Source organism: Pseudophryne corroboree, chromosome 5, assembly GCF_028390025.1.
Source record: "Pseudophryne corroboree isolate aPseCor3 chromosome 5, aPseCor3.hap2, whole genome shotgun sequence".
Taxonomy (NCBI): Eukaryota; Metazoa; Chordata; class Amphibia; order Anura; family Myobatrachidae; genus Pseudophryne; species Pseudophryne corroboree.
Window position 1 is genome coordinate 686,673,701 of NC_086448.1, and position 25,403 is coordinate 686,699,103.

Consider the following 25,403-nt stretch of genomic DNA (forward strand, 5'->3'; position numbering starts at 1 on the left):
TCAGTTGGAAAGTGGTCATGCTATTGGCCTTGGCGTCCGCAAGGCGGGTGTTGGAATTGGCGGCTTTTATTTTCACAAAAGCCCCTATTTGAATTTCCACGAGGATAGAGCGGAGTTGAGAACTCATCAACAATTTTTATCAAAAGTGGTTTCTTCGTTTCACATGAACCAACCTATTGTGGTACCTGTGGCTACTGAAGCCTTGGCTGATTCAAAGTCTCTCGATGTGGTCAGAGCTTTGAAAATATATGTTGCCAGAACGGCTCGTATTAGGAAAACGAGGGCTCTGTTTGTCCTGTACGCTTCCAACAAGATTGGGGCTCCTGCTTCTAAGCAGACTATTGCACGCTGGATCTGTAATGCGATTCAGCATGCTCATTCTACGGCTGGATTGCCGTTACCGAAATCAGTGAAGGCCCATTCTACCAGGAAGGTGGGCTCGTCTTGGGCGGCTGCCCGGGGAGTCTCGGTGCTACAACTTTGCCGAGCGGCTACTTGGTCGGGTTCAAACACTTTTGCAAAATTCTACAAGTTTGATACCCTGGCTGATGTGGACCTCATGTTTGCTCAATTGGTGCTGCAGAGTCATCCGCACTCTCCCGCCCGGTCTGGAGCTTTGGTATAAACCCCATGGTCTTTTTGGAGTCCCCAGCATCCTCTAGGACGAAGGAGAAAATAGGATTTAATACCTACCGGTAAATCCTTTTCTCTTAGTCCGTAGAGGATGCTGGGCGCCCGTCCCAGTGCGGACTATATCTGCAGTACTTGTTCATAGTTATTGCTTTTGTTACACAAAGGTTGTGTTTTGGTTTCGATCAGCCTGTTGATGATTTTTTGGTTCATGCTGTTAACTGGTTTTAGTTAAATGCCATGTTGTACGGTGTGTTGTGGTGTGAGCTGGTATGTATCTCACCCTTGGTTAACAAAAATCCTTTTCCTCGAAATGTCCATCTCCCTGGGCACAGTTCCTATAACTGAGGTCTGGGGGAGGGGCATAGAGGGAGGAGCCAGTTCACACCCATTTAAAGTCTTAAAGTGCCCATGTCTCCTGCGGATCCCGTGGTCCTTTTGGAGTCCCCAGCATCCTCTACGGACTAAGTGAAAAGGATTTACCGGTAGGTATTAAAATCCTATTTTACCTCAGCGCCAGTCTGGGTCCGCAGCGGGCACCTCAGCTCGCAGCCCGGTGACCGCCGCGCCCTAATGCCGCCATTGTCACTGGGGACCCGCTAACCAGGACCCCAGTGTAATAAGTCACTGCACCACATCTACTTCAGCATCTGTTAGGGGTGGCGGCATGCTGCCGGCGTGTGCGCACACCCTGGGGGTATGTGAAACAGCGCCTCAGGAGCTCAGTGTCCTGTAAGCAGAGATATGAACCATTAACTCTATAGGAAGTTGGTTCGGTCCCCCTCCTAAGTTCCACGACGCAGACAGACTGGTTGCCAACCAGTGTTGCCTGAAAATAAACTAAATAAAACATTGAAGAAAACTGTCTGGAGCTCCAGAGGAATGCACCCGGCTCCTTGGCACATTTTTCTAAACTGAGTCTGCAGGAGGGGCATAGAGGGAGGAGCTAGCACACACTATTGATTTCTTAAAGTGCCAGGCTCCAATGGACCAGATCTATAAGTGCCAGGCTCCAATGGGCCAGATCTATACACAATGGTACTAATGTCATCCCAGTATCCACTAGGACATTAGAGAAAATATAAATATGTGGTCAAGAAAAGGTTATATATACACCATAATAAATAAATAAATAAATACATACATAAATAAACAAACAAACATAATAGAACCAGTACTGCACTTTCTAAGCACACATTCTCCCACATCATGGTAGGGCTCCAGTCTCTTCTACCTGATAGCTACTCTCTGGTCCAGTGCACTGATTGAGGATTCGGATCCACACACACAGCAAACTTGGTAGAAGCTGCTACCACTGGGCATATGCAGCAGCTCTGCTCTGTCCCTTAAACTGCATGGTGTGGCGGCAGCTCTAGTAATCGTATTATATACCATTGCTATCATAATTTGAGTCATTTACCAAGAGGAAGGGGGGATTCCATGAAACTGAAAAAAAACCTGCGTTTGCATTTGAACCAGCACGGTCAGTGTAATGGTTAGCTTTACTGCATCACAGCACTGAGGTCATGGGTTTGATTCCCACCATGGCCCTGTGTGGAGTTTGTATTTTCTCCCCATGCTTTCGTGGGTTTCCTCCGGGTACTCCGGTTTCCTCCCACAATCCAAATATATACTGGTAGGTTAATTGGCTCATGACAAAAATTAACCTTAGGTGAATGTGTGTGCATGTGGTAGGGAATATAGATTGTAAGCTCCACTGGGGCAGGGACTGATGTGTATGGCCAAATACTCTCTGTAAAGCGCTGGGCAATATGTGTGCGCTATATAAATAACTGGTAATAATATTAATAATCTAGCAAAGTGAGATAATGGAAATGAGAGGAGGTATGTGATTTCTGCTGGAAATGGACAACATTTCTGCACCTGCTCTACGCTGATCTGATGTTTGACTGTATGCCTTGTAACATTTTTGCGTATACAAGCCTAGAGTCACTTCTAGGGCCAGATTTATCAAATCTTGGATAGAGATAAAGCAGAGAGAAATAAAGTATCAACCACTCAGCTCCTGTCATCTTTCAAACACAGCCCGTACAGTGACAGAAGCTGATTGGGTAGTACTTTATCTCTATCCAAGCTTTGATAAATATGGGTCCTCTAGTTTGCAGAAGCATCTCCCCGCAGTGGAGATAAGGCATGCTCCACAGTGTGTCCTAGATCCTCTAGGCCAGTGGTTCCGAACCTCAGTCCTCAAGTACCCCCAACAGTTCATGTTTTCCAGGTCACTTAGCAGGTGCACAGGTGAATTCATTACTCACTGACACATTTTAAAAGACCCACAGGTGGAGCAAATTATTTCACTTGCAATCCTGTGAGGAGACCTGGAAAACATGAACTGTTGGGGGCACTTGAGGACCGCGGTGGGGAACCACTGCTCTAGGCATACTGATACAAACAAGGGCCATTTGTAAATGAATGTAATTCAGTTAGTGACTGGCCTGCAGATAGCATGATGCAACTATTATGCTGTATTAGTCCTGTGATGCTTCCCCTCAGGATAAAAGAAAAATATTTTAAGACATTTGTACAGAAAGAATCAAGTAATTGTTGTAAGGTGGAAGGACATTGGCAATGAATCACTGTTTTTCTGATTTCATGTACTGCAGCTGACCTCCAAAGAAAAAACTTCTGTTCTTTGTATTAAAAGTTCCCAAAAATGTCACAAATATACCAATAAATGCTGAACTCAGTCACATCAGTTAGCTGTGAAAACTGCCAAGTGTACAAATATTTTTATAACCAGAACACAGTGACATTTACCCAGACTTGCAAATTCAAACTTGTGCTTTAGCATCAGGATATCACCTGAGGAGAAAATGTTCAGGGAGTGCCTAAAACACTGAATACTGACACTCATTCAAAATAGACACACTGGGGTTAATTCCAGAGGCGGAACTCCGTGAGGCAATGGAGTCGGCTGCCGCCGGGCTCCTGCCCTGAAGGGGGCACCTCGCCTCCGCTGTCTCCAGTTCCGTGATGGCAGCAATGAGTTAAACTGACTCATTCCTGTAAGCCCGCCGGCCGTGGCCTGTGACATGGTCCCTCCAGCGCTCACCTCCAGGAAGGTACGAAAGTTGGGAGAAAAGCTTCTGCTGCTGCCACAAGGGGGAACACGTGCGAGGTGCTGTTATGATAAAGATAGCCGGTACAGATACATTGCTCACCTCGGACTCCCTATTGTGGCTGACGCTCTGCGGGAGAACAGAGCCTTCTTTCACTAGTGCAGAGGAGGAGGAGTAGAAGGGGCACCAGGAGACGACTAGGAACGAGGTGTCTGTGTTCTGTACGTGCCTGTATAAAAGGTATGCTCCCGTTCTCTGTGAGTGCACTGCCATATTCTAGTAAATATTTTGTTATATACTGTGATATATATGCATAGATAGATGTACACAGTATATGTTGGCATATATACATAAATAAAATGCATATATATATATATATATATATATATATATATATATACACACACACACACACACACACACACACATACACTAGTCACCAATGACCCCATTCTGCCCCCCGATGTGACCTCCGTTGCCTCTGTCTGTCGTCGTCCCCCCCCCTTTGCTAAGATGGTGTCTACAGGATTCTCTTGCATTTCCCCACTGAGAGGGATTCAAGTGGATCCCTCCCAACGGCACACATCAGCCCACGCATGCGCAGATAGGACTCCAGGAAGTCCTACCATAGCAAAGAACAGCTCTTACCGCAAGAGCTGTCCTTTGGAATTTTCTTCAAGCATACGCTGTTATGCTTGCGAAGATTGGTGGGATATATATATGTTCGGCAAGATAAATATTGGTGCCCCACCCTCTATATATATATATATATATATATATATATATATATATATATATAAAAAAGGAGATTAATGGTAAGAACTTACCATTGTTAAATCTCTTTCTGTGAGGTACACTGGATTCCACAGGGAATAACATCAGGGTGTAGAGTAGGATCTTGATCCGAGGCACCAAAAGGCTAAAAGCGTCCAAAGGAAGCATCCTGGGAGGCGGAAGTATCAAAGGCATAGAACCTGAGGACCACGTAGCCGCCTTGCACAATTGTTCAAGGGTCGCACCATGGTGGGCCGCCCAAGAAGGCCCAAGAGACTGAGCAGAATGGGCTTTAATGGTATCGGGAGCTGGAAGGCCAGCCTGTACATAAGCATGTGCAATCACCATTCTGATCCATGTGGCCAAGGTCTGCTTATAAGCAGGCCAGCCACGCTTGTGAAAACCAAAATGAACAAACAGAGAGTCAGATTTCCGAACCGACTCCGTTCTTTTCACATATATACGAAGAGCCCGTTCCACATTCAAAGACTTCTCTTTGCATGACAAACCTGGATAGGTAAATGCCGGAACCACAATTTCTTGGTTAAGGTGTAAAGAAGACACCACCTTAGGCAGATAACCAGGGTGGGTCCTAAGAACCGCCCAGTCATGGTGAAAAATCAGGTAAGGTGACCGACAGGATAAGGCACCTAAATCCGAAACTCGTCTAGTAGAGGCAATAGTCAGCAAAAACAAGACCTTAAGAGTAAGCCATTTAAGGTCCACCGACACTAGGGGTTCAAACGGAGCCTCTTGTAAGGTGTCCAGAACAACCGACAAATCCCAAGGAGCCACAGGAGGAACATAGGGATGTTGAATTCGGAGAACACCCTGAGTGAAGGTATGAACATCAGGCAAAGTCGCAATCTTTCTCTGAAACCAAATCGACAAGGCCAAAATATGAACCTTGAGAAAGGCCAGACGCAAGCCTAAGTCCAGGCCCTGTTGCAGAAAAGCCAACATATTGGCAGTACTGAATTTGAATACATCAACATTCTTAGCAGCACACCATGTGAAATAAGAATTCCAGACCCTATAATAAATCCGAGCCGAAGCCGGTTTACGGGCCTTCAAAATAGTTTGAATGACCGCCTCAGAAAAACCTTTGGCCCTTAGGACAGAAGGTTCAAGAGCCATGCCATCAAAGCCAGTCGGGCCAAATCCTGGTAGACACAGGGGCCCTGAATGAGGAGGCCTGGGCATTGAGGAAGTAGAAGAGGACGCCCTATCGAGAGACCCTGTAGGTCAGAGAACCAATGCCGTCTGGACCACGCTGGAGCGAGTAGAAGTAGGATTCCTCCTTCTTGCTTTAACTTCCGTGTTACCCTGGGCAGGAGTGACACCGGAGGGAACAAGCCGAAAGTTCCATGGAATTGCCAGTGCATCCACAAACGCTGCTTGAGGATCCCTTGTTCTTGCTTCGAAGACTGTAACCTTGTGATTGTGTCGAGACGCCATCAGATCTACATCTGGTAGGCCCCACTTGTCCACTAGGAGTTGAAATACTTCTGGATGAAGGCTTCACTCTCCAGCATGTACGTCCGGACGACTAAGGAAGTCCGCTTCCCAGTTGAGGACTCCCGGAATGAACACTGCCGATATGGCTGGCAGATGACGTTCTGCCCACTGAAGTATCCTTGACACTTCCCTCATTGCCATGCGGCTTCGAGTGCCGCATTGATGATTTATGTACGCAAGCGTGGTGGTGTTGTCTGACTGTATTTGAACAGGCCTGTTCTGTATCCAAGGCAGGGATAGGGTCAGTGCATTGAACACTGCCCGCAGTTCCAGAATGTTTATAGGGAGGAGAAACTCCTCCCTGGTCTACCGACCCTGAAGAGAGTGTTGCTCCAATACCGCGCCCCAACCCCTCAGACTGGCATCCGTCGTCAGCAGGACCCAGTTGGAGATCCAGAAAGGACGGCCCCTGCTCAATCGCTGATCCTGGAGCCACCAGGACAGAGACAGGCGAACCTCCGGAGTCAGGGAGATCATGTGAGTCCTGATCCGGTGGGGCAAGCCATCCCATTTGGAGAGAATCAACTTCTGGAGAGGGCGAGAGTGAAATTGAGCGTACTCTAACATGTCGAGAGCTGACACCATGAGGCCCAGTACTTGCATCGCCGAGTGTATCGACACACGTGGGCGAGATAGGAAGTGTCTTATTTTGTCCTGAAGTTTCAGGACCTTGTCCGGAGACAAAAACAACCACTGTTTGTGTGTGTCCAACAACGCTCCCAGGTGCAGCAAGCTCTGAGCCGGGACCAGGGAGGATTTCTTCCAGTTGATGAGCCACCCGTGGGCTTGTAGGAATTGGACCGTCAGTTCCAGTTGACGAAGGAGAACCTCTGGTGAGGTTGCCAGGATCAACAGATCGTCCAGATATCGTAGGATCATGATGCCCTGACTGCGAAGGAGAGCCGTCATAACCGCCATGACCTTGGTGAAAATTCGTGGAGCCGTGGTCAGACCAAAAGGTAAGGCCTGAAATTGGTAATGTAGGTTGCCAATAGCAAACCGCAGGTATGGCTAATGTGAAATGGCAATAGGGATATGTAGGTAAGCATCCTGATTGTCCAGGGATACTATATAGTCCATGGGCTCCAAGGCCAGAACAATAGAACGAAGAGTTTCCATACGGAACCTGGAAACTTTCACAAATTTATTCAAAGACTTGAGGTTGAGAATAGGCCGAGAGGAACCATTCGGTTTCGGGACTAGAAACAGCGTGGAATAGTACCCCCTGCCCCTTGGAGCCAGATGCACTGGCACTATCACTCCTGTATCCAGGAGAGGTTGCACTACCAGATGGAGCGTCTTTGCTTTCACCTAATCCGAAGGGATGTTTGTTGAGCAAAACCGAGGCAGGGGACGTTTCTTGAAAGAGATGGCGTAACCGTGAGTGACGACTTCTCTTACCCAGGCATCCAAAGTGGTCTTTAACCACACCTGAGCAAACCGTAGAAGTCGGCCTCCTACCCTGGGATCCCCCAGGGGGAGGCCCACCCCGTCATGCGGCAGGTTTATCCGTTTTTGAAGCAGGCTGGCGTGCAGCCCAGGCACGTTTTGGTTTGGGCTTGGTAGATTTGGAAGAGCGTGCCTTGTTTGGGTACGCCTGACCCTTTGCTTTACTTGGAGGCCGAAAGGAATGAAAGGAAGTACTCTTAGCTTTCGGAGAAGAAGGAGTAGTACTAGGTAGACAAGCCATCTTAGCTGACGCTAAATCAACAACAATCTTGTTGAGGTCTTCCCCAAAAAGTATGTTTCCCTTAAAGGGTATCACCTCCAAGATCTTTTTAGAGTCCAGGTCAACAGACCAGGACCGCAACCAGAGAATCCTGCGAGCCAGAATGGACGTAGTCGACGCCTTGGCCGCCAGGACACTTGCAGCAGAAGCCGCCTCCTGAATGTAATTAGAGGCCGTAATGATATAGGAAAGACACGGTCTTGCATTATCAGAAAAATTAGAAGGTAGTTCCGCTTCAACTTCCTGAACCCAGGCTTCAATAGCTTTCGCTGCCCAGGCAGCTGCTATAGTGGGTCTATGCACGGCCCCTGCAAGAGTGTAAATGGACTTCAAGCAACCCTCCACACGTTTATTCGTTGGTTCCTTCAGGGGGTGACGGTAGCGACAGGCAGAACCGAGGACACCACCACGCGTGCAACCTGAGAATCCACCGGAGGTGGGGTTTCCCAATTCTTACTAATCTCTTCGGCGAGGGGATAACGAGCCAGCATCTTTTTAGACAGTGAAAATGTTGTACCTGGAGATTCCCAGGATTCTTGACGTATATCAACCAAGTGGTCAGAATGGGGCAGAAGCAATTTAGTCACCTTCTGACGTTTAAACTTATCTGGTTTCTTAGAGGTAGTAGGAGGCTCCTCATCATCCTCAATTTGAAGAATGAGCCTGATGGCCTCCAAGAGGTCAGGAACATCCACTTGTGTCAGAGTTTCCCCATCTGAAGTATCTGGATCAGTATCAGTGGGGTCAGTGTAAGCGCCATCTATATCGTAAGAAGTATCCGGGACATGCGTGGATTGTGAGGAGGTAATGGCCCGTTTAGAGGACCCCTTGGTCTTAGGTGGGCGAGGGTTAGCGTTTTGTTTAACCAGAGACCGGTTTAATTGCTGTAACTGAGAAGACAGAGTATCTGCCCATGGCGGATCAACTGCAAGGACAATATGTGGCTGTAATGGCACAGAAGGTCCCATAGGGGGCGTAAGCCTAGTTGCCAGCGTAGTCAGTAAAGTAGTAAAGGTAGCCCACAGTGGGACTTGATCTGCCCCTGGTGCTGTCGACTGACCCTGGGGTGCAGAGACCCCCGTACCTGAACCCTTAGCTGCTATATTTTCCTAATGACCCTCCATGGCGTCAGCACTGCCTGGTGCAGGATCAGCCCCGGAGTCCTCACCCTGTTTAGCAGACATTACTTGTAAGCGTACCCTTAGGGTGACCAAAAGTACAATATAAGCAGACAAAATACCTGGAGAAAAAAAAAAACCTTACAGTGCGGCTGCAAGCAGAACACAAAAAAAGGGGATTTAAGAGGTATACAGTGACTGTATCTTTTACAGAGCAAATACCAAACAAGTATATCCTGAGAAACACTATATCTATAGGACCCTGACGCACGTAGCCCCCCTCAGGGTATAGAATATAGGGATAGCAAAACCTGTGAGATACACGGAATAGAAATCACACGGCAGCTACTGGCACACACAATCAGTCACATGTACATTGCAGTAATTGTTACAAATAACAATAAAACTGCACTGGACTAGCAATACTAAGTAATACTACAGAGTAATGCTAAATAACAATATAGATATAACAATGCACAGTGAAACTGGATGTATATCACAGGGTGCTTGTACTAAATAACCCTGAATGTATGCACTCTTTCTTAACTAACGCTGTCTAAAGACATGTAGAATGCTTAAGTGTCCTGTAAATGCACAGCGCTGGATGCAGGCGGCTTTACAGAGGAGACAGAGCCCAGCAGTACCAGGATCAGCGCAGTATGTGAGAAATGGCGCCCAAACGCTAACAGGGCGTGAGGGAGGCAGAGAGAAGCAGCTCCAGGGCGGGAACGCATGCAGTAAATGGCGCCTGGGGGAGAGGTCAAAGCCTTATCCCCTTGCTGGACTTCACCATCGGGTACTGCGGGCCTTGTTAAAACAGATTTTTAGTTAAATCCGACCGGTGCCCTTGCCCTGGTGGTCTAGTAGGGTCCCTGTACGGCCACAGTGTCCACGCTAGCATGCGCGGTCCGTCTCCTAGTGACCGCGCCGGATCGCAATTTCAGCGGGTCCCGTCTGGGGGACCCTCTTACCTCCTCCCTTGGTGCGGCCACCCGATCCTGGAGAGCAGCGGTGAGTGTGTGTGCCCTGATGGAGACCGGAGCCCTCGGCTGTAAGTACCCGGCAACCAGGGGGCGGGAGTATACAGCGCCACTGGCGGAGGTGATGGAGCTGCAACATGAGATGTAAGAGTGACATCTAGTATTCAATACCTATGCAGCAGCCCTTGAAGTCTTCTATTTTGTAATGTAAAAGATCTTTTCAGGTCTGCTGGAGCAGCTCTCCCTGTTAGTGATCTGCTTACAAACTGAGCTTCTGTGCATGGAGGCGGAGTTATAGAGGAGGTGGTACCTCGAATCAAGATCCTACTCTACACCCCGATGTTATTCCCTGTGGAATACAGTGTACCCCGCTGCAGAAATTATATTATATATATATATATATATATTTATTTATTTTTATATGATTACTTCCTCCCACTCCTATCTCCAAGATTTTTCACGTGCTGCTCCCTTTCTCTGGAATTCTTTACCTCTCCCCCCTCAGACTCTCCATCTCTCTACAAATCATCAAATGGGCTCTTAAGACCCGCTTCTTTACCAAACCCAGACAAATCTCATCCTAACCCTCTGTTCCACGCTCTCTATGTACCCCATCTGTGTCACCCCTCTCTGTCTACCCCTCCCCTTAGAACAGTGATGGCTAACCTTGACACGCCAGATGTTGTTGAACTACAAATCCCAGCATGCCCTGCTACAGTTTTGCTATTTGGCCTTGCTAAAACTGATGCAGGGCATGCTGGGATGTGTAGTTCAACGACAGCTGGAGTGTCAAGGTTAGCCATCACTGCCTTAGAATGTAAGCTCTCACGAGTAGGGCCCCCTACCCTCGTGTGCTTATCCTTTTATTACTTTAATAATCCTCAACTGCCCAAATCCCACAGTTTTTGGCCACCTTGAAATTTATCTCTATGTCGTTTACTGGTGTAGTTATGCTTAGTTACCATGTACTTGTCCTATATTGTCTTCAACTGTAAGTCAGTTTACCTGTTTTGATTATGTGCATATGCACTCTGTAATTGGGCGCTGCGGAACCCTTGTGGCGCCATATACATAAAGGATAATAATATTAATAATAATTATAAATAAATAAATTTATATATATATATATATATATATATATATATATATATATATATATATATATATAGATATATACATATACACACACACATAGATACATATATATATAAATATACACACACACACACACACACACACACACACACACACACACACACACACACAGTAAACGAAAGTTCTATCCGGCACTCCCAAATGTGATATAATGCAATAATATTGTCAACATAAGCTGCTGTGTTTGTCAATATTATTGAGTCTCTGGTGGATTTTATATATATATATATATATATATATATATATATACACACAGTAAATATTTGTCTATATAAATATTTATCTTGCCTCCGGGCATCTGGGACAATCTTACGCCACTTGTCAATTCAATAAGAGGCTAATTGCAGGGGATGACCATCGTGTGCATTTGGAACGCTGATAACGGTATCCAATTTGTCACAATTTTTCCTCTAAATTGCACAATTTAGTTCACAGACCCATATGGGGAGCATACTAAAATATGCCATTTAGGGGCTGCTATAGATGCAACTGATGCTGATTTGCAAGTTACAGCACTCCTAATTGAATCAACCACATTAAAAATAGGTGTGCCTGTTTAGGTGCCAGCATTTATGCCTGTGGCCTCATACAATCTTTCTTTAAACTCACTCATATTAACACTTGTGGTTAAGCAGTATCGTGCGTGTACTGTAGGTCTTAATTTGTAGGTTAAAAGAGAAACGAAAAGAAAAAGTGGAACTCAAAACTTATTACCGGTACATTTGCTGTTGGGATATCAAACATATCCTTAAACTAATTATTATCACAATATGGGTCTTCAATCCTGTTTATTTCAGGACAGACCTGTATGTCTGACCGTCAGATACTGATCCAGTTCATTCTTGACTGTTTACTTATGTCCCTAACATCCCAGGTTTGGCTAACATTTGTAAACCTTTGCCCTGACCGTGGTCTGTTTATGTGACCATGATCCCAGACACACAGGTCGGGGGGACGCAAGCTATGTTATATAAGCAAGTTTGCGCATTATTCCCTTGCAGTTCCTGGTATTCTTTATTTTTGACCACAAAGAATCTGCAGAACTGAACAGGGGGGTAGAGGCAGGTCCAGATTAACAATGGGGTTGATGGTGGTACAGCCGCAGGCCTCCAATTAAAAATAGGCCCCTCATTACACCTCAATGGAGATGGCTAGCTGCCTAGCTGGCCACACGGTCGGCCATCAATCATGAGTATTAAAATTGTATTTCTATTTTCCTCACATAATTATGTCTACTTTTTCGTATTTAGGGGCAGATGTACTAAGCTTAGGAGAAAGATAAAGATGAGAAAGATAAAGTACCAGCCAATCCGATTTTAACTGTCATTTTTAAACACAAACTGTAACAGTTAGGATCTGATTGGTTGGTAGTTTACCTCTCTCCCTTTTATCATTCTCCAAGGCTTAGTACATTTGCCTCTGGTAGATACTGGGGCAGACAGTAAAGTGGGGTACACACGGAGAGATCCGTACTTAATTTCTAAGCAATCTGACTAGATTGTTAAGAAATTAAGCAAGGATCTCTCCGTGTGTATGCCCCACAGCGATAGCGATGCGCGGCCCCGCATGTCGCTATCGCCGATACTAGATTGTGCCTGCATGCATGCAGGCACAATCTAGTAGACTGCTTACTTCACTTCTGTGTGAAGTGAGCGTACCCCCTTGTCCGCCCCCTCGCTCAGCAGATTGAGAGATGTGTGCTAAGCGGTCTGTGCTAGATTGCTCAGCACACATTTCCCCGTGTGTAACCCCCTTAAGTCCTTGATCATTATCAGACCTTTGCCTATGTGGCTCTTAATCTGGCCCTGGATAGAGCATAACAACTACAACAAAGAAAAAACACAGCCAGGAAAACACAAGGAATGAGGACAGTGTCTGCAGGATCTTATATTCTAAAATATCATCATTAGACACTGCCCTCCTGAACTAGCCAGTACCAATCAAAAGCAGTTCAATTGCTTAAACATAGAAACATAGAATTTGATGGCAGATAAGAACCACTTGGCCCATCTAGTCTGCCCCCTTTTTTTTTTTTTTTTCCCTCTAACCTTGTTTGATCCTTATTTCTTTGTAAGGATATCCTTATGTCTATCCCATGCATGTTTAAATTGCTCCACTGTCTTAGCCTCTACCACCTCTGATGGGAGGCTATTCCACTTATCCACTACCCTTTCTGTGAAGTAATTTTTTCTCAAATTTCCCCTGAACCTACCCCCCATCCAGTCTCAGTGCATGTCCTCGTGTCCTATTGCTTCTCTTCATTTGGAGAATGTTTCCCTCCTGGACTTTGTTAAAACCCTTGATATATTTGAAAGTTTCTATCATGTCTCAGCTTTCCCTTCTCTGCTCCAAACTATACATATTGAGATTTCTTAGTCTTTCTGGATATGTTTTGTGATGTAGGCCATACACCATTTTAGTTGCCCTTCTTTGTACAGTTTCTAATGTATTAATATACTTCTAGTGAGACTAGCAACAGACACCTCCCAGTTTACATCAGGAAGATTAAAGTCTCCCATGATTATTACCTCTCCTTTTAATGCCATTTTAGTTATGTCCTGCAATAGGTCCTTGTCGAGTTCCTCTTCCTGACCTGGTGGCCTGTATATCACGCCAATATGAATAATCGACTTCTCCCCTGTTTCTATGGTCACCCAAAGGGCCTCAGTTTTTTCTTCAATACTTTGTATTAAAGGTAGTATTTATGCTTCTTTTTTTTTTATACATTGCTACCCCTCCTCCGATTTTTCCAATTCTGTCCTTCCTAAATAAAGTATATCCCGGTATAGCTATGTCCCAGTCCTTTTGAAGATATGGCCTCCAGAATTGAACACAGTATTCTAGATGAGGCCGTACCAATGACCTATAAAGTGGCATTATTACTTCTTTCTTTCTGCTGCTGATTCCAGTCCCAATGCAGCCAAGCATCTGACTAGCCTTCCTCATTGCTTTGTTACATTGCTTACCTGCCTTTAAGTCACCTGAAATAGTGACTCCTAGATCCCTTTCCTCCTCAGTAGTTTCCAGTATAGTGCCATTAATACTATATTTAGCCTTTGGATTTTTGAGACCCAAGTGCATGATTTTGCATTTTTTGGCATTAAACTGTAATTGCCACACTCTTGTCCATTCTTCTAGTCTACCTAGATCCTCAATCATTTGTTTTACCCCACCTGGTGTGTCTACCCTGTTGCATACATTTGTGTCATCTGCAAAAAGGCATACTTTCTCTTTAATGCCATTTGCAATGTCACCAATGAAGATATTAAATAGCACTGGTCCAAGTACAGATCCCTGGGATACTCCACTGGTAACATTTCCCTCCTGTGAATGCACTCCATTTACCACAACTCTCTGTTTTCTATCCTTCAACCAAGATCTTATCCATTCAATAATCCTAATATCCAATCCCAAACTTTCAAGTTTATTTAGCAGTCTGCGATGTGGAACAGTGTCAAAAGCCTTACTAAAGTCTAGATAAGCTATATCTATGGCTCCACCTTTATCCATCACTTTAGTCACACAGTCAAAAAAGTCAATAAGATTTGTTTGACATGATCTCCCCCCAGTGAATCCATACTGTTTGGGATCCTGTAAATTGCCGGATTTGAGATAATCTACAACTCTTTCTTTTAAGAGTGTTTCCATCAATTTCCCTACTACTGATGTAAGACTCACTGGTCTATAGTTGTTTGCCTCTTTCTTGCTTCCACTTTTGTGCAGTGGGACTACGTTTGCTCTTTTCCAGTCCTCTGGAATTACTCCTGTAGCTAATGACTGGTTGAATAATTCTGTCAGTGGTGCTACCAGCACCTCTTTAAGTTCTTTTAGTATCCTTGGATGTATTCCATCTGGCCCCATAGATTTGTCCACTTTCAGCTTTGAGAGTTCTGTTAGGACCTTCTCCTCTGTAAATGTACTTGTTTCATTTTCCTGAATATCCCTGCAACTTAACTGTGGCCCCTTCCCCTCTCTTTCAGTAGTAAATACTGTGCAAAAAGAATTATTAAGATGATCTGCTACTACATTGTCTCCCTCAAAAAGACTCCCAGTCCTTCCTCCTTTTGTTTTTCTCCTTTCGCTTATATAACTAAAAAAAAGTTTTGCCTCCTTTATCCACTGACTGGGCCATTGTCTCCTCAGCTTGTTCCTTTGCACATCTGATTACCTTCTTAGTCTCCTTCTGTCTAACAAGATATATCTCTTTGTCTTCATAATTTTGTGTCTGCTTATATTTCCTAAAAGCCATCTTTTTGGCTTTCACAATATTTGCTACTTCTTTCGCAAACCACACTGGCTTCCTTTTCCTTGTGTTTTTCCTAACACTTTTGATACAAAGGTCTGTTGCCTTTAATATTGCACATTTTAATGTTTTCACCTCTCCTGCACTGCTTCCAAATTCCTCCAGTCTGCCAAAGAATCGCTTACACATTTTCCCATCCCTACAAAATCAGCCTTCCTAAAATCCAACCCCTTTGCTTTTGTATGGGATGAGTCGGTCTCTGTCTTTATGCTGAACCATACTGCTTGATGATCACTGGATCCCAGGTTTTCACCCACTTTTACGTCCGATATTCTGTCTCCATTTGTAAGTATTAATTCTAATATTGCGTCTTTCCGAGTGGGCTCCCTCCCCAATTGGTGGAGGGATGCTCCCTGAAGGGAATTTAAAATGTCCCTACTTCTAGTGGGACTAGCAACAGACACCTCCCAGTTTACATCAGGAAGATTAAAGTCTCCTATGATTATTACCTCTCCTTTTAATGCCATTTTAGTTATGTCCTGCAATAGGTTCTTGTCGAGTTCCTCTTCCTGACCTGGTGGCCTGTATATCACGCCAATATGAATAATCGACTTCTCCCCTGTTTCTATGGTCACCCAAAGGGCCTCAGTTTTTTCTTCAATACTTTGTATTAAGGTAGTATTTATGCTCCGATTTTTCCAATTCTCTCCTTCCTAAATAAAGTATATCCCGGTATAGCTATGTCCCAGTCATGATTTTCATTGTACCATGACTCTGTAATTGCCACGATGTCTAGATCATCCCTTGTCCTTATTGCAATTAGTTCTAGGATTTTATTTCCTAAGCTCCTAGCATTTGCACACATAGCTTTTAGAGTTTTGTTTGTGCTTTTTCTGTTCCTAGCTATGTTTTTCTCTCTGCCTATGTTTATTTGGTTTTGATCTAAATTATCTTCTGTTGCTGTGGCTATGCTTCCTTTTCCCTTTGCCTGCAGAAACAATACGTCTGTGTTGGGGGAGCAGATTTCTTTATTCCTGTTTGGTTCACTACCCCCCTCTGTTAGTTTAAATAGTTCTAACAGAGGGGGGCAGTGAACCAAACAGGAATAAAGAAATCTACTCCCCCAACACAGAGGTATTGTTTCTGCAGGCAAAGAGAACAGAAAGCATAGCCACAGCAACAGAAGATAATTCAGATCAAAACCAAATAAACATAGGCAGAGAGAAGAACATAGCTAGGAACAGAAAAAGCACAAACAAAACTCTAAAAGCTATGTGTGCAAATGCTAGGTACATATCTTGATGTAGTCAAATGGTCGACAGTTATATTAACGTTGTTAAAATGTCGACGGGCAATGTGTCGGCAGTCTCAGAATGTTAGGCTGCAGGCAGGAGAGTTACCGCTAGGAATAGCAGAGAAATACTTACCAGAATGCTGTAAGATCGGAGGTCTGTTCCGGAAGTGAAGGTAACATAAACACCGGGACCAGGAAGACACAGCTGGAGCCGCCAGGAGAAGGTAAGACGCTGCTGGGTCCCCAGTGACTATATGTCGACATTCCATGTACATGATGAATGTCGAGATATCATACCCAACCTATATCCTAGACAATTTCTAGCAGACACTTGGGGATTGCATAGCTGTTTGGGACTGATTCAGAGTTGTACGCTCTGCCGAGTGATTATAGGCAGACTGCACATGTGCCGCGATCACATTGCGCATGCGTCACGATGCTTGATCCTGATTGACAGGACGTGACTGTTTGGAGGCGTTAACAGGGAGTTGCTGTAAAAACGCAGGCGTGTCATGGCCGTGTTTGGGGTGTGTATCTGCTGTCGGCTGCGAGCTTGTATGTGTAAAAAATAAGATTTTAAACCTACCGGTAAATCTTTTTCTCGTAGTCCGTAGAGGATGCTGGGGACTCCGTAAGGACCATGGGGATAGACGGGCTCCGCAGGAGACATGGGCACTTTAAGAAAGTCTTTAGACCTGGGTGTGCACTGGCTCCTCCCTCTATGCCCCTCCTCCAGACCTCAGTTAGAGAAACTGTGCCCAGAGGAGACGGACAGTACGAGGAAAGGATTTTGTTAATCCAAGGGCAAGATTCATACCAGCCACACCAATCACGCCGTATAACTTGTGATAACTACCCAGTTAACAGTATGAAACCAACATATCATCAGTTCAGGACCGATGCAACTATAACATAACCCTTATTAAAGCAATAACTATATACAAGTATTGCAGAAGTAGTCCGCACTTGGGACGGGCGCCCAGCATCCTCTACGGACTACGAGAAAAAGATTTACTGGTAGGTTTAAAATCTTATTTTCTCTTACATCCTAGAGGATGCTGGGGACTCCGTAAGGACCATGGGGATTATACCAAAGCTCCCAAACGGGCGGGAGAGTGCGGATGACTCTGCAGCACCGATTGAGCAAACATGAGGTCCTCCTCAGCCAGGGTATCAAACTTATAGAACTTTGCAAAGGTGTTTGACCCCGACCAAGTAGCAGCTCGACACAGCTGTAGTGCCGAGACCCCTCGGGCAGCCGCCCAAGAAGAGCCCACTTTCCTAGTGGAATGGGCTTTGACCGATTTCGGTAACGGCAATCCAGCCGTAGAATGCGCCTGCGGAATCGTGTTACAGATCCAGCGAGCAATAGACTGCTTTGAAGCAGTTGCACCAATCTTGTTGGTTGCATACAGGACAAACAGTGCTTCTGTTTTTCTGACCCTAGCCGTTCTGGCCACGTAAATTTTCAAAGCCCTGACCACATCAAGCAACTTGGAATCCTCCAAGTCCCGCGTAGCCACAGGCACCACAATAGGTTGGTTCATATGAAATGATGATACCACTTTTGGCAGGAATTGAGGACGGGTCCGCAATTCCGCTCTATCCATATGGAAAACCAGATAGGGGCTTTTATGTGACAAAGCCGCTAATTCCGACACTCGCCTAGCCGAAGCCAAGGCTAATAACATGACCACCTTCCACGTGAGATATTTCAACTCCACCGTTTTCAGTGGTTCAAACCCGAGGTGCCACCGGAGGTACAAAAGGAGGCTGAATATGCAGAACACCCTTCACAAAAGTCTGAACTTCTGGGAGAGAAGCCAATTCTTTTTGAAAGAAAATGGATAGGGACGAAATCTGGACCTTAATGGAGCCTAATTTTAGGCCCAAATTCACTCCAGTTTGCAGGAAGTGAAGAAAACGGCCCAGATGGAATTCTTCCGTAGTAGCATTCCTGGCCTCACACCAAGAAACATACTTTCGCCATATGCGGTGATAATGTTTTGACGTTACGTCCTTCCTAGCCTTTATTAGCGTAGGGATAACCTCCACCGGAATGCCTTTCTCTGCTAGGATCCGGCATTCAACCGCCATGCCGTCAAACGTAGCCGCAGTAAGTCTTAGAACAGACAGGGCCCCTGTTGCAACAGGTCCTGCCTTAGAGGAAGAGGCCACGGATCTTCTGTGAGCATTTCCTGCAGATCCGGGTACCAGGTCCTTCGTGGCCAATCTGGAACAATGAGGATTGTTCTCACACCTCTTTTTCTTATTAACCTCAACACCTTGGGTATGAGAGGAAGAGGAGGAAATACATAGACCGACTGGAACACCCACGGAGTCACTAGGGCGTCTACAGCTACTGCCTGAGGGTCTCTTGACCTGGCGCAATATGTAGCTTTTTGTTGAGGCGGGACGCCATCATGTCTATCTGTGGCAGTTCCCACCGACTCGCAATCTGTGTGAAGACTTCTTGATGAAGTCCCCACTCTCCCGGATGTAGGTCGTGTCTGCTTAGGAAGTCTGCTTCCCAATTGTCTACTCCCGGAATGAACACTGCTGACAGTGCGCTTACATGATTCTTCGCCCAGCGAAGAATTCTGGTGGCTTCCGCCATCGCCACTCTGCTCCTTGTGCCGCCTTGGCGGTTTACATGAGCCACTGCGGTGACGTTGTCTGACTGAATCAGAACCGCTTGGTTGCGAAGTAAGGTCTCCGCTTGACGTAGGGCGTTGTATATGGCCCTTAGTTCCAGGATGTTGATGTGAAGACAAGTCTGTTGACTTGACCAAAGACCTTGGAAATTTCTTCCCTGTGTGACTGCTCCCCAACCTCGGAGGCTTGCATCTGTGGTCACCAGGATCCAGTCCTGAATGCCGAATCTGCGACCTTCGAGAAGGTGAGCACTCTGCAGCCACCACAGGAGTGACACCCTGGCCCTGGGGGACAGGGTGATCAACCGATGCATCTGTAGATGTGACCCGGACCACTTGTCCAGTAGGTCCCATTGGAAAGTCCTCGCATGAAACCTGCCGAAGGAAATGGCCTCGTATGATGCCACTATCTTTCCCAGGACTCGAGTGCAGTGATGCACAGACACCTGTTTTGGTTTCAATAGGTTCCTGACCAGAGCCATGAGTTCCTGGGCCTTTTCTATCGGGAGATAAACCCTCTTCTGGTCCGTGTCCAGAATCATGCCCAAGAAAGGCAGACGAGTTGTAGGAACCAACTGCGACTTTGGAATATTGAGAATCCAGCCGTGTTGCTGTAACACTTCCAGTGAAAGTGATACACTGTTCAGCAACTGCTCTCTTGATCTCGCTTTTATGAGGAGATCGTCCAAGTACGGGATAATTGTGACACCTTGCTTCCGCAGAAGCACCATCATTTCCGCCATTACCTTGGTGAAAACCCTCGGGGCCGTGGAGAGACCAAACGGCAACGTCTGAAATTGGTAATGACAATCCTGTACCACAAATCTGAGGTAGGCCTGATGAGGTGGATAAATGGGGACATGAAGGTATGCATCCTTTATGTCCAGAGACACCATAAAATCCTCCCCTTCCGGGCTTGCGATGACCGCTCTTAGCGATTCCATCTTGAACTTGAACCTTTTCAAGTATAGGTTCAGGGATTTTAAATTTAATATGGGTCTGACCGAACCGTCCGGTTTCGGGACTACAAACAGGGTCGAGTAATATCCCCTTCCTTGTTGAGAAGGGGAACCTTGACCACCACCTGTTGAAGATACAATTTTTGTATTGCCTGTAATACTATCTCCCTTTCCTGGGGAGAAGTTGGTAGGGCCGATTTGAAAAATCGGCGAGGAGGCACGTCCTCGAATTCCAGCTTGTAACCCTGAGAAACAATTTCTATCGCCCAGGGATCCACCTGGGAGTGAACCCAGATGTGGCTGAAACCCCGAAGACGTGCCCCCACTGGGGCGGACTCCACCAGTGGAGCCCCAGCGTCATGCGGTGGATTTTGTAGAGGCCGGGGGAGGACTTCTGTTCCTGGGAACTAGCTGTGTTGTGCAGCTTCTTCCCTCTGCCCCTACCTCTGGCAAGAAAGGACGCACCTCGCACTTTCTTGTTTCTTTGTGATCGAAAGGACTGCATTTGATAATGCGGTGCTCTCTTAGGCTGTGAGGGAATATAAGGCAAAAAATTTGATTTTGGAAACTAGGTCCGAGAGACCTTCCCCAAACAATTCCTCGCCCTTGTAAGGTAAAACCTCCATATGCCTTTTTGAGTCGGCATCACCTGTCCATTGCCGTGTCCATAGGACTCTTCTGGCAGAAATCGACATAGCGTTTATTCTAGAACCCAGAAGACTAATGTCTCTTTGAGCATCTCTCATATACAGGACAGCATCTTTTATATGCCCTAGGGTCAATAAAATAGTATCCTTATCTAGGGTATCAAGCTCCTCTGATAAGGTATCCGTCCATGCTGCTACAGCATTACACACCCAGGCCGACGCAATTGCCGGTCTGAGTAATGTACCTAAATGTGTATAAATGGACTTCAGGGTAACCTCCTGCTTGCGGTCAGCAGAATCCTTGAGGGTAGCCGTATCCTGGGACGGCAGGGCTACCTTTTTGAATAAACGTGTTAATGCTTTGTCCACCCTAGGGGATGATTCCCATCGTAACCTATCCGTTGGCGGGAAAGGATACGCCATAAGAATCCTTTTGGAAATCTGCAGTCTTTTATCTGGAGATTCCGAAGCTTTTTCACATAACTCATTCAGCTCGTGTGAGGGGGGAAAGGTTACCTCAGGTTTCTTTCCCTTATACATATGCACCCTCTTGTCAGGGACAGGGGGTTCCTCTGTGATATGCAAAACATCTTTTATTGCCATAATCATATATCGAATAGTTTTAGCCAATTTTGGCTGTAACTTTGCATCATCGTAATCGACACTGGAGTCAGAATCCGTGTCGGTATCTGTGTCAACTATTTGGGATAGTGGGCGCTTTTGGGACCCCGACGGTCCCTGCGACATAGGATCAGGCATGGGCTCAGACCCTGACTGTCCCAAAGCTTCAGCTTTGTCTAATCTTTTGTGCAATGAGTTTACACTAGCATTTAAAACATTCCACATATCCATCCAGTCAGGTGTCGGCGCTGTCGGCGGAGACACCACATTCATTTGCTCTCGCTCCTCTCTAATATAGCCTTCTCCCTCAGACATGTCGACACACGCGTACCGACACCACACACACACAGGGAATGCTCTTTCTGGAGACAGTTCCCCCACAAGGCCCTTTGGAGAGACAGAGAGAGAGTATGCCAGCACACACCCCAGCGCTATATAACCCAGGAATCACACAGTAACTTAATGTTTACACAGTAGCACTGTAGTATGTAATTGCGCGGAATTATGTGCCCCCTCTTTTCAACCCTCTTGTCTACCATGTAAGCAGGGGAGAGTCCGGGAAGCTTCCTCTCAGCGGTGCTGTGGAGAAAAAATGGCGCTGGTGAGGGCTGAGGGAGAAGCCCCGCCCCCTCGGCGGCGGGCTTCTGTCCCGCTAAAACTGTAAACTTGGCGGGGGCTCATACATATATACAGTGCCCAACTGTATATATGCTTATTTTTGCCAAACGAGGTTTATATTGCTGCCCAGGGCGCCCCCCCCTGCGCCCTGTACCCTTACAGTGACCGCAATATGTGAGGTGTATGGGAGCAATGGCGCACAGCTGCAGTGCTGTGCGTTACCTCAGTGAAGATCAGTGAAGTCTTCTGCCACCTGTGAAGTCTTCTTTTCTTCTCATACTCACCCGGCTTCAATCTTCCGGCTCTGCGAGGGGGGCGGCGGCGCGGCTCTGGGACGGACGGCGAGGGTAAGATCCTGCGTACCAGTCCCTCTGGAGCTAATGGTGTCCAGTAGCCTAAGAAGCAGAGCCTTGAAACTCAAAGAAGTAGGGCTGCTTCTGTCCCCTCAGTCCCTCGATGCTGGGAGTCTGTTACCAGCAGAGCTCCCTGAAAATAAAAAACCTAACAAAATACTTTCTATCAGTAAACTCAGGAGAGCTCACTGAAAAGCATCCAGCTCGTCTGGGCACAGTATCAAACTGGGGTCTGGAGGAGGGGCATAGAGGGAGGAGCCAGTGCACACCCAGGTCTTAAGACTTTCTTAAAGTGTCCATGTCTCCTGCGGAGCCCGTCTATCCCCATGGTCCTTACGGAGTCCCCAGCATCCTCTAGGACGTAAGAGAAACATTGCGTATGAGTCGTTACTGCGGTGTACAGTCTGCATAGCCATAGGTCTACCCTTAACCTCGATGTTCCTTGTTTTTGCGTATAGGCTGCGAATGTTTACACAGGTGCAAATGAATTTGCTATGGCTCCAATGAGCGTCTCTTTTCATTACTGGGTGGCAGCAGCACTTGCTAACATCAGCAGCTCCGTAGCTTACATTGCATTTACATACAACTCTGAATCAGACCCCCTTGTGTGAAACTACTCTGCGTGCTTGCGGAGTGGACAGATACAAATTGCATATCTGTGCCTAATTGTCACCTGTAACTCCTTCCAACTAGAGCGGCGTAACATGGGGGAACAAGGGGCATATTGACAAAAGATGACAGCACAGGCTCTCATGCAAACCTGCACAGCTCTGCACAGGGGGAGAAATCCATTGATTTTACATGCACTTTGGGACTGAGGTGAGTCTTCATTGTCTGTGGGGGACCCTTGCATAAGACCCTCCTGGATTAGCAGGGAAGGTTTTTTTTTTAGAAATAATCCTTTGCAAGCAACCTACTGATGTGGAAATACTTGTCACTGCATTAGCTGTCAGCATATTCAATAGCCACAATTAATTACTACCCTAGATATAGTTTCTGCAAACTTCAGTGACACTGAAAGCCAGCACTTACCCATCTACAGTATATACTGTACAAAGAGTAATTGCAGAGCACTGTACTTACATTACTACCACTGAACAGCCCCTTCCCCTCTCAGCAATGCAACCCAGCACTGTGCACATACTGTACAGTCCTGTAACTAAATTACCTTATACGCCAGATGTATAGAGAAATCCCTGGCTCGCAGGAACCGCAGCAGGAACTCGTCAGACAGCCCCAGGGGCCAGTGGCCGCTATCCTCCTCTGCCTTCTGCCTGATGAGCAGGATGGCCTCTCTCACCACTGGGGACTGGGCTGGTAACTCATTCAGCCGCGGGTTCCCGGCCACAAAGTCTGCTGCCTGGGCTTCCTCCGACATGTTCCTGCATTGGAATGAGCAGCAGAGCTCTGGGGTGATTGGATGACTCCTCCTGCCGGGACTGGGCTGTGTCACAAGAACATGTGCACGCCTGTGTGTGGTGCTGTAGCCAGGGACATCTCCTGATTACAGGCTACAGACTAGTGGACGGTGCAACCAGGATTGTACAACAGGGGAAGTCCATTAGTTACACATTATCATTGTTTACACAGATAGGTAATATATGCTCAATGACTGGGGGGAAGTCACTGTGGAATCATCTAAGCTGACAACTACTAATGTATAAAGAGAGATCCAGGGATTAAAGATGTGTCCCTGACAATGTCCTAATAATTATAATGTTTCACTACTGACAAACAGCAAGAGCAATTATTATTGTTTTACTATTTTACATCTCTGAGCCTAATAACCAGCAGAGCATGTAAAGCACAATAGCAGAATATGAATAACCATGTTCAGTAATCTTATGGTGATGGGAGGGGTTCCGGTATGAATGGTCGACCATGTTATGGTCGACAGTCATTAGGTCGACCACTATTGGTCGACATTGACATGGACACATGGTCGACACATTAAAATGTTCGACACATGAAAGGTCGACATGAAAAGGTCGACATGAGTTTTTTAACTTTTTTGGTGTCGTTTTTTGCGTAAAGTGACTGGGAACCCCAATTAGTGCACCGCGTCCGCTCGCCATGCTTCGGGCATGGTGCCTTCGCTCCGCTACCGCTTCGCCCGGCACACGTTACCGTTCCAATCGTAGTCCATGTGGATCGTAAAGTATGGCAAAGTTCCCCAAAAGAAAAAAAAGTTAAAAAACTCATGTCGACCTTTTCATGTGTCGACCATTTTCATGTGTCGACCATGTGTCCATGTCGACCATGTCAATGTCGACCAATAGTGGTCGACCTAATGACTGTCGACCATAACATGGTCGACCATGTGAACGGATACCGATGGGAGGTGTAATATACCAGAGTAGGCGCACAGATGCAGACCTTCCAACATGACCCGCCCCACTAGGTACAAAATGCTCTGTTCCTGGACTTCCCTCTTAATTTATGATTTCCATCACCTGTGTTGAACTAGTTAAATGATAAGTAAACTGTTTCTTCACAGGTGATGGCAATAATAAATTAAGAGGGAAGTCCAGAAACAGAGCATTTTGTACCTAGTGGGGCGGGTCATGTTGGAGGGTATGCAGATGCCTTGCTTAGACGACACTGCCACAGGTAATTATATTAAGAGCAGGGGTGTAGCGAGGGTGGCTCCAGTGGAGCGCGAGCTCCGAGTGGCGAAAAAGTTAGAGGGCGCGCTGCCCCCCCCCCCCCCTTCCGCGGCCCACTGTACTGGCAGCCGCAGAGCAGCAGGTGAAGCAGAAGCGGGGGCGCACACTAACTTGGAGACTAGGTAGGGATCAGGGCAGGCCAGAGGCGACAGCTGGAGACAATGACAGCCGGTACATGGCGGAGCTCTGCCCACCCTCTTTATATGTATCACTGTCTACTTGTAGCTGTGTAGCAGGGTTATTTCTGTCCTGCAGCACCTCTATCTTTCCTGTCTCTTTTGGTGCATTCATTTTATTGAGAGTTTTGAGGAGTTTAGGTCTGTGGGGGAAGGAGGGGTCACATTTGGACATTGTTTTCATTGAG

The 25,403-nt window shown here is 46.3% G+C and overlaps 1 protein-coding gene across 1 annotated transcript in view; it reads right to left on the minus strand.

Moving 5' to 3' along the window:
* TTPA (alpha tocopherol transfer protein) overlaps nucleotides 1-23,893 on the minus strand; it is a 142,507-nt gene extending 118,614 nt beyond the window's left edge. The window contains exon 1 of the mRNA XM_063923783.1: nucleotides 23,542-23,893. Coding sequence (XP_063779853.1) covers nucleotides 23,542-23,751 — 210 coding nt within the window. The 5' untranslated portion in view covers nucleotides 23,752-23,893. The remainder of the gene's footprint in view (nucleotides 1-23,541) is intronic.
* Nucleotides 23,894-25,403: the final 1,510 nt, after the last annotated feature.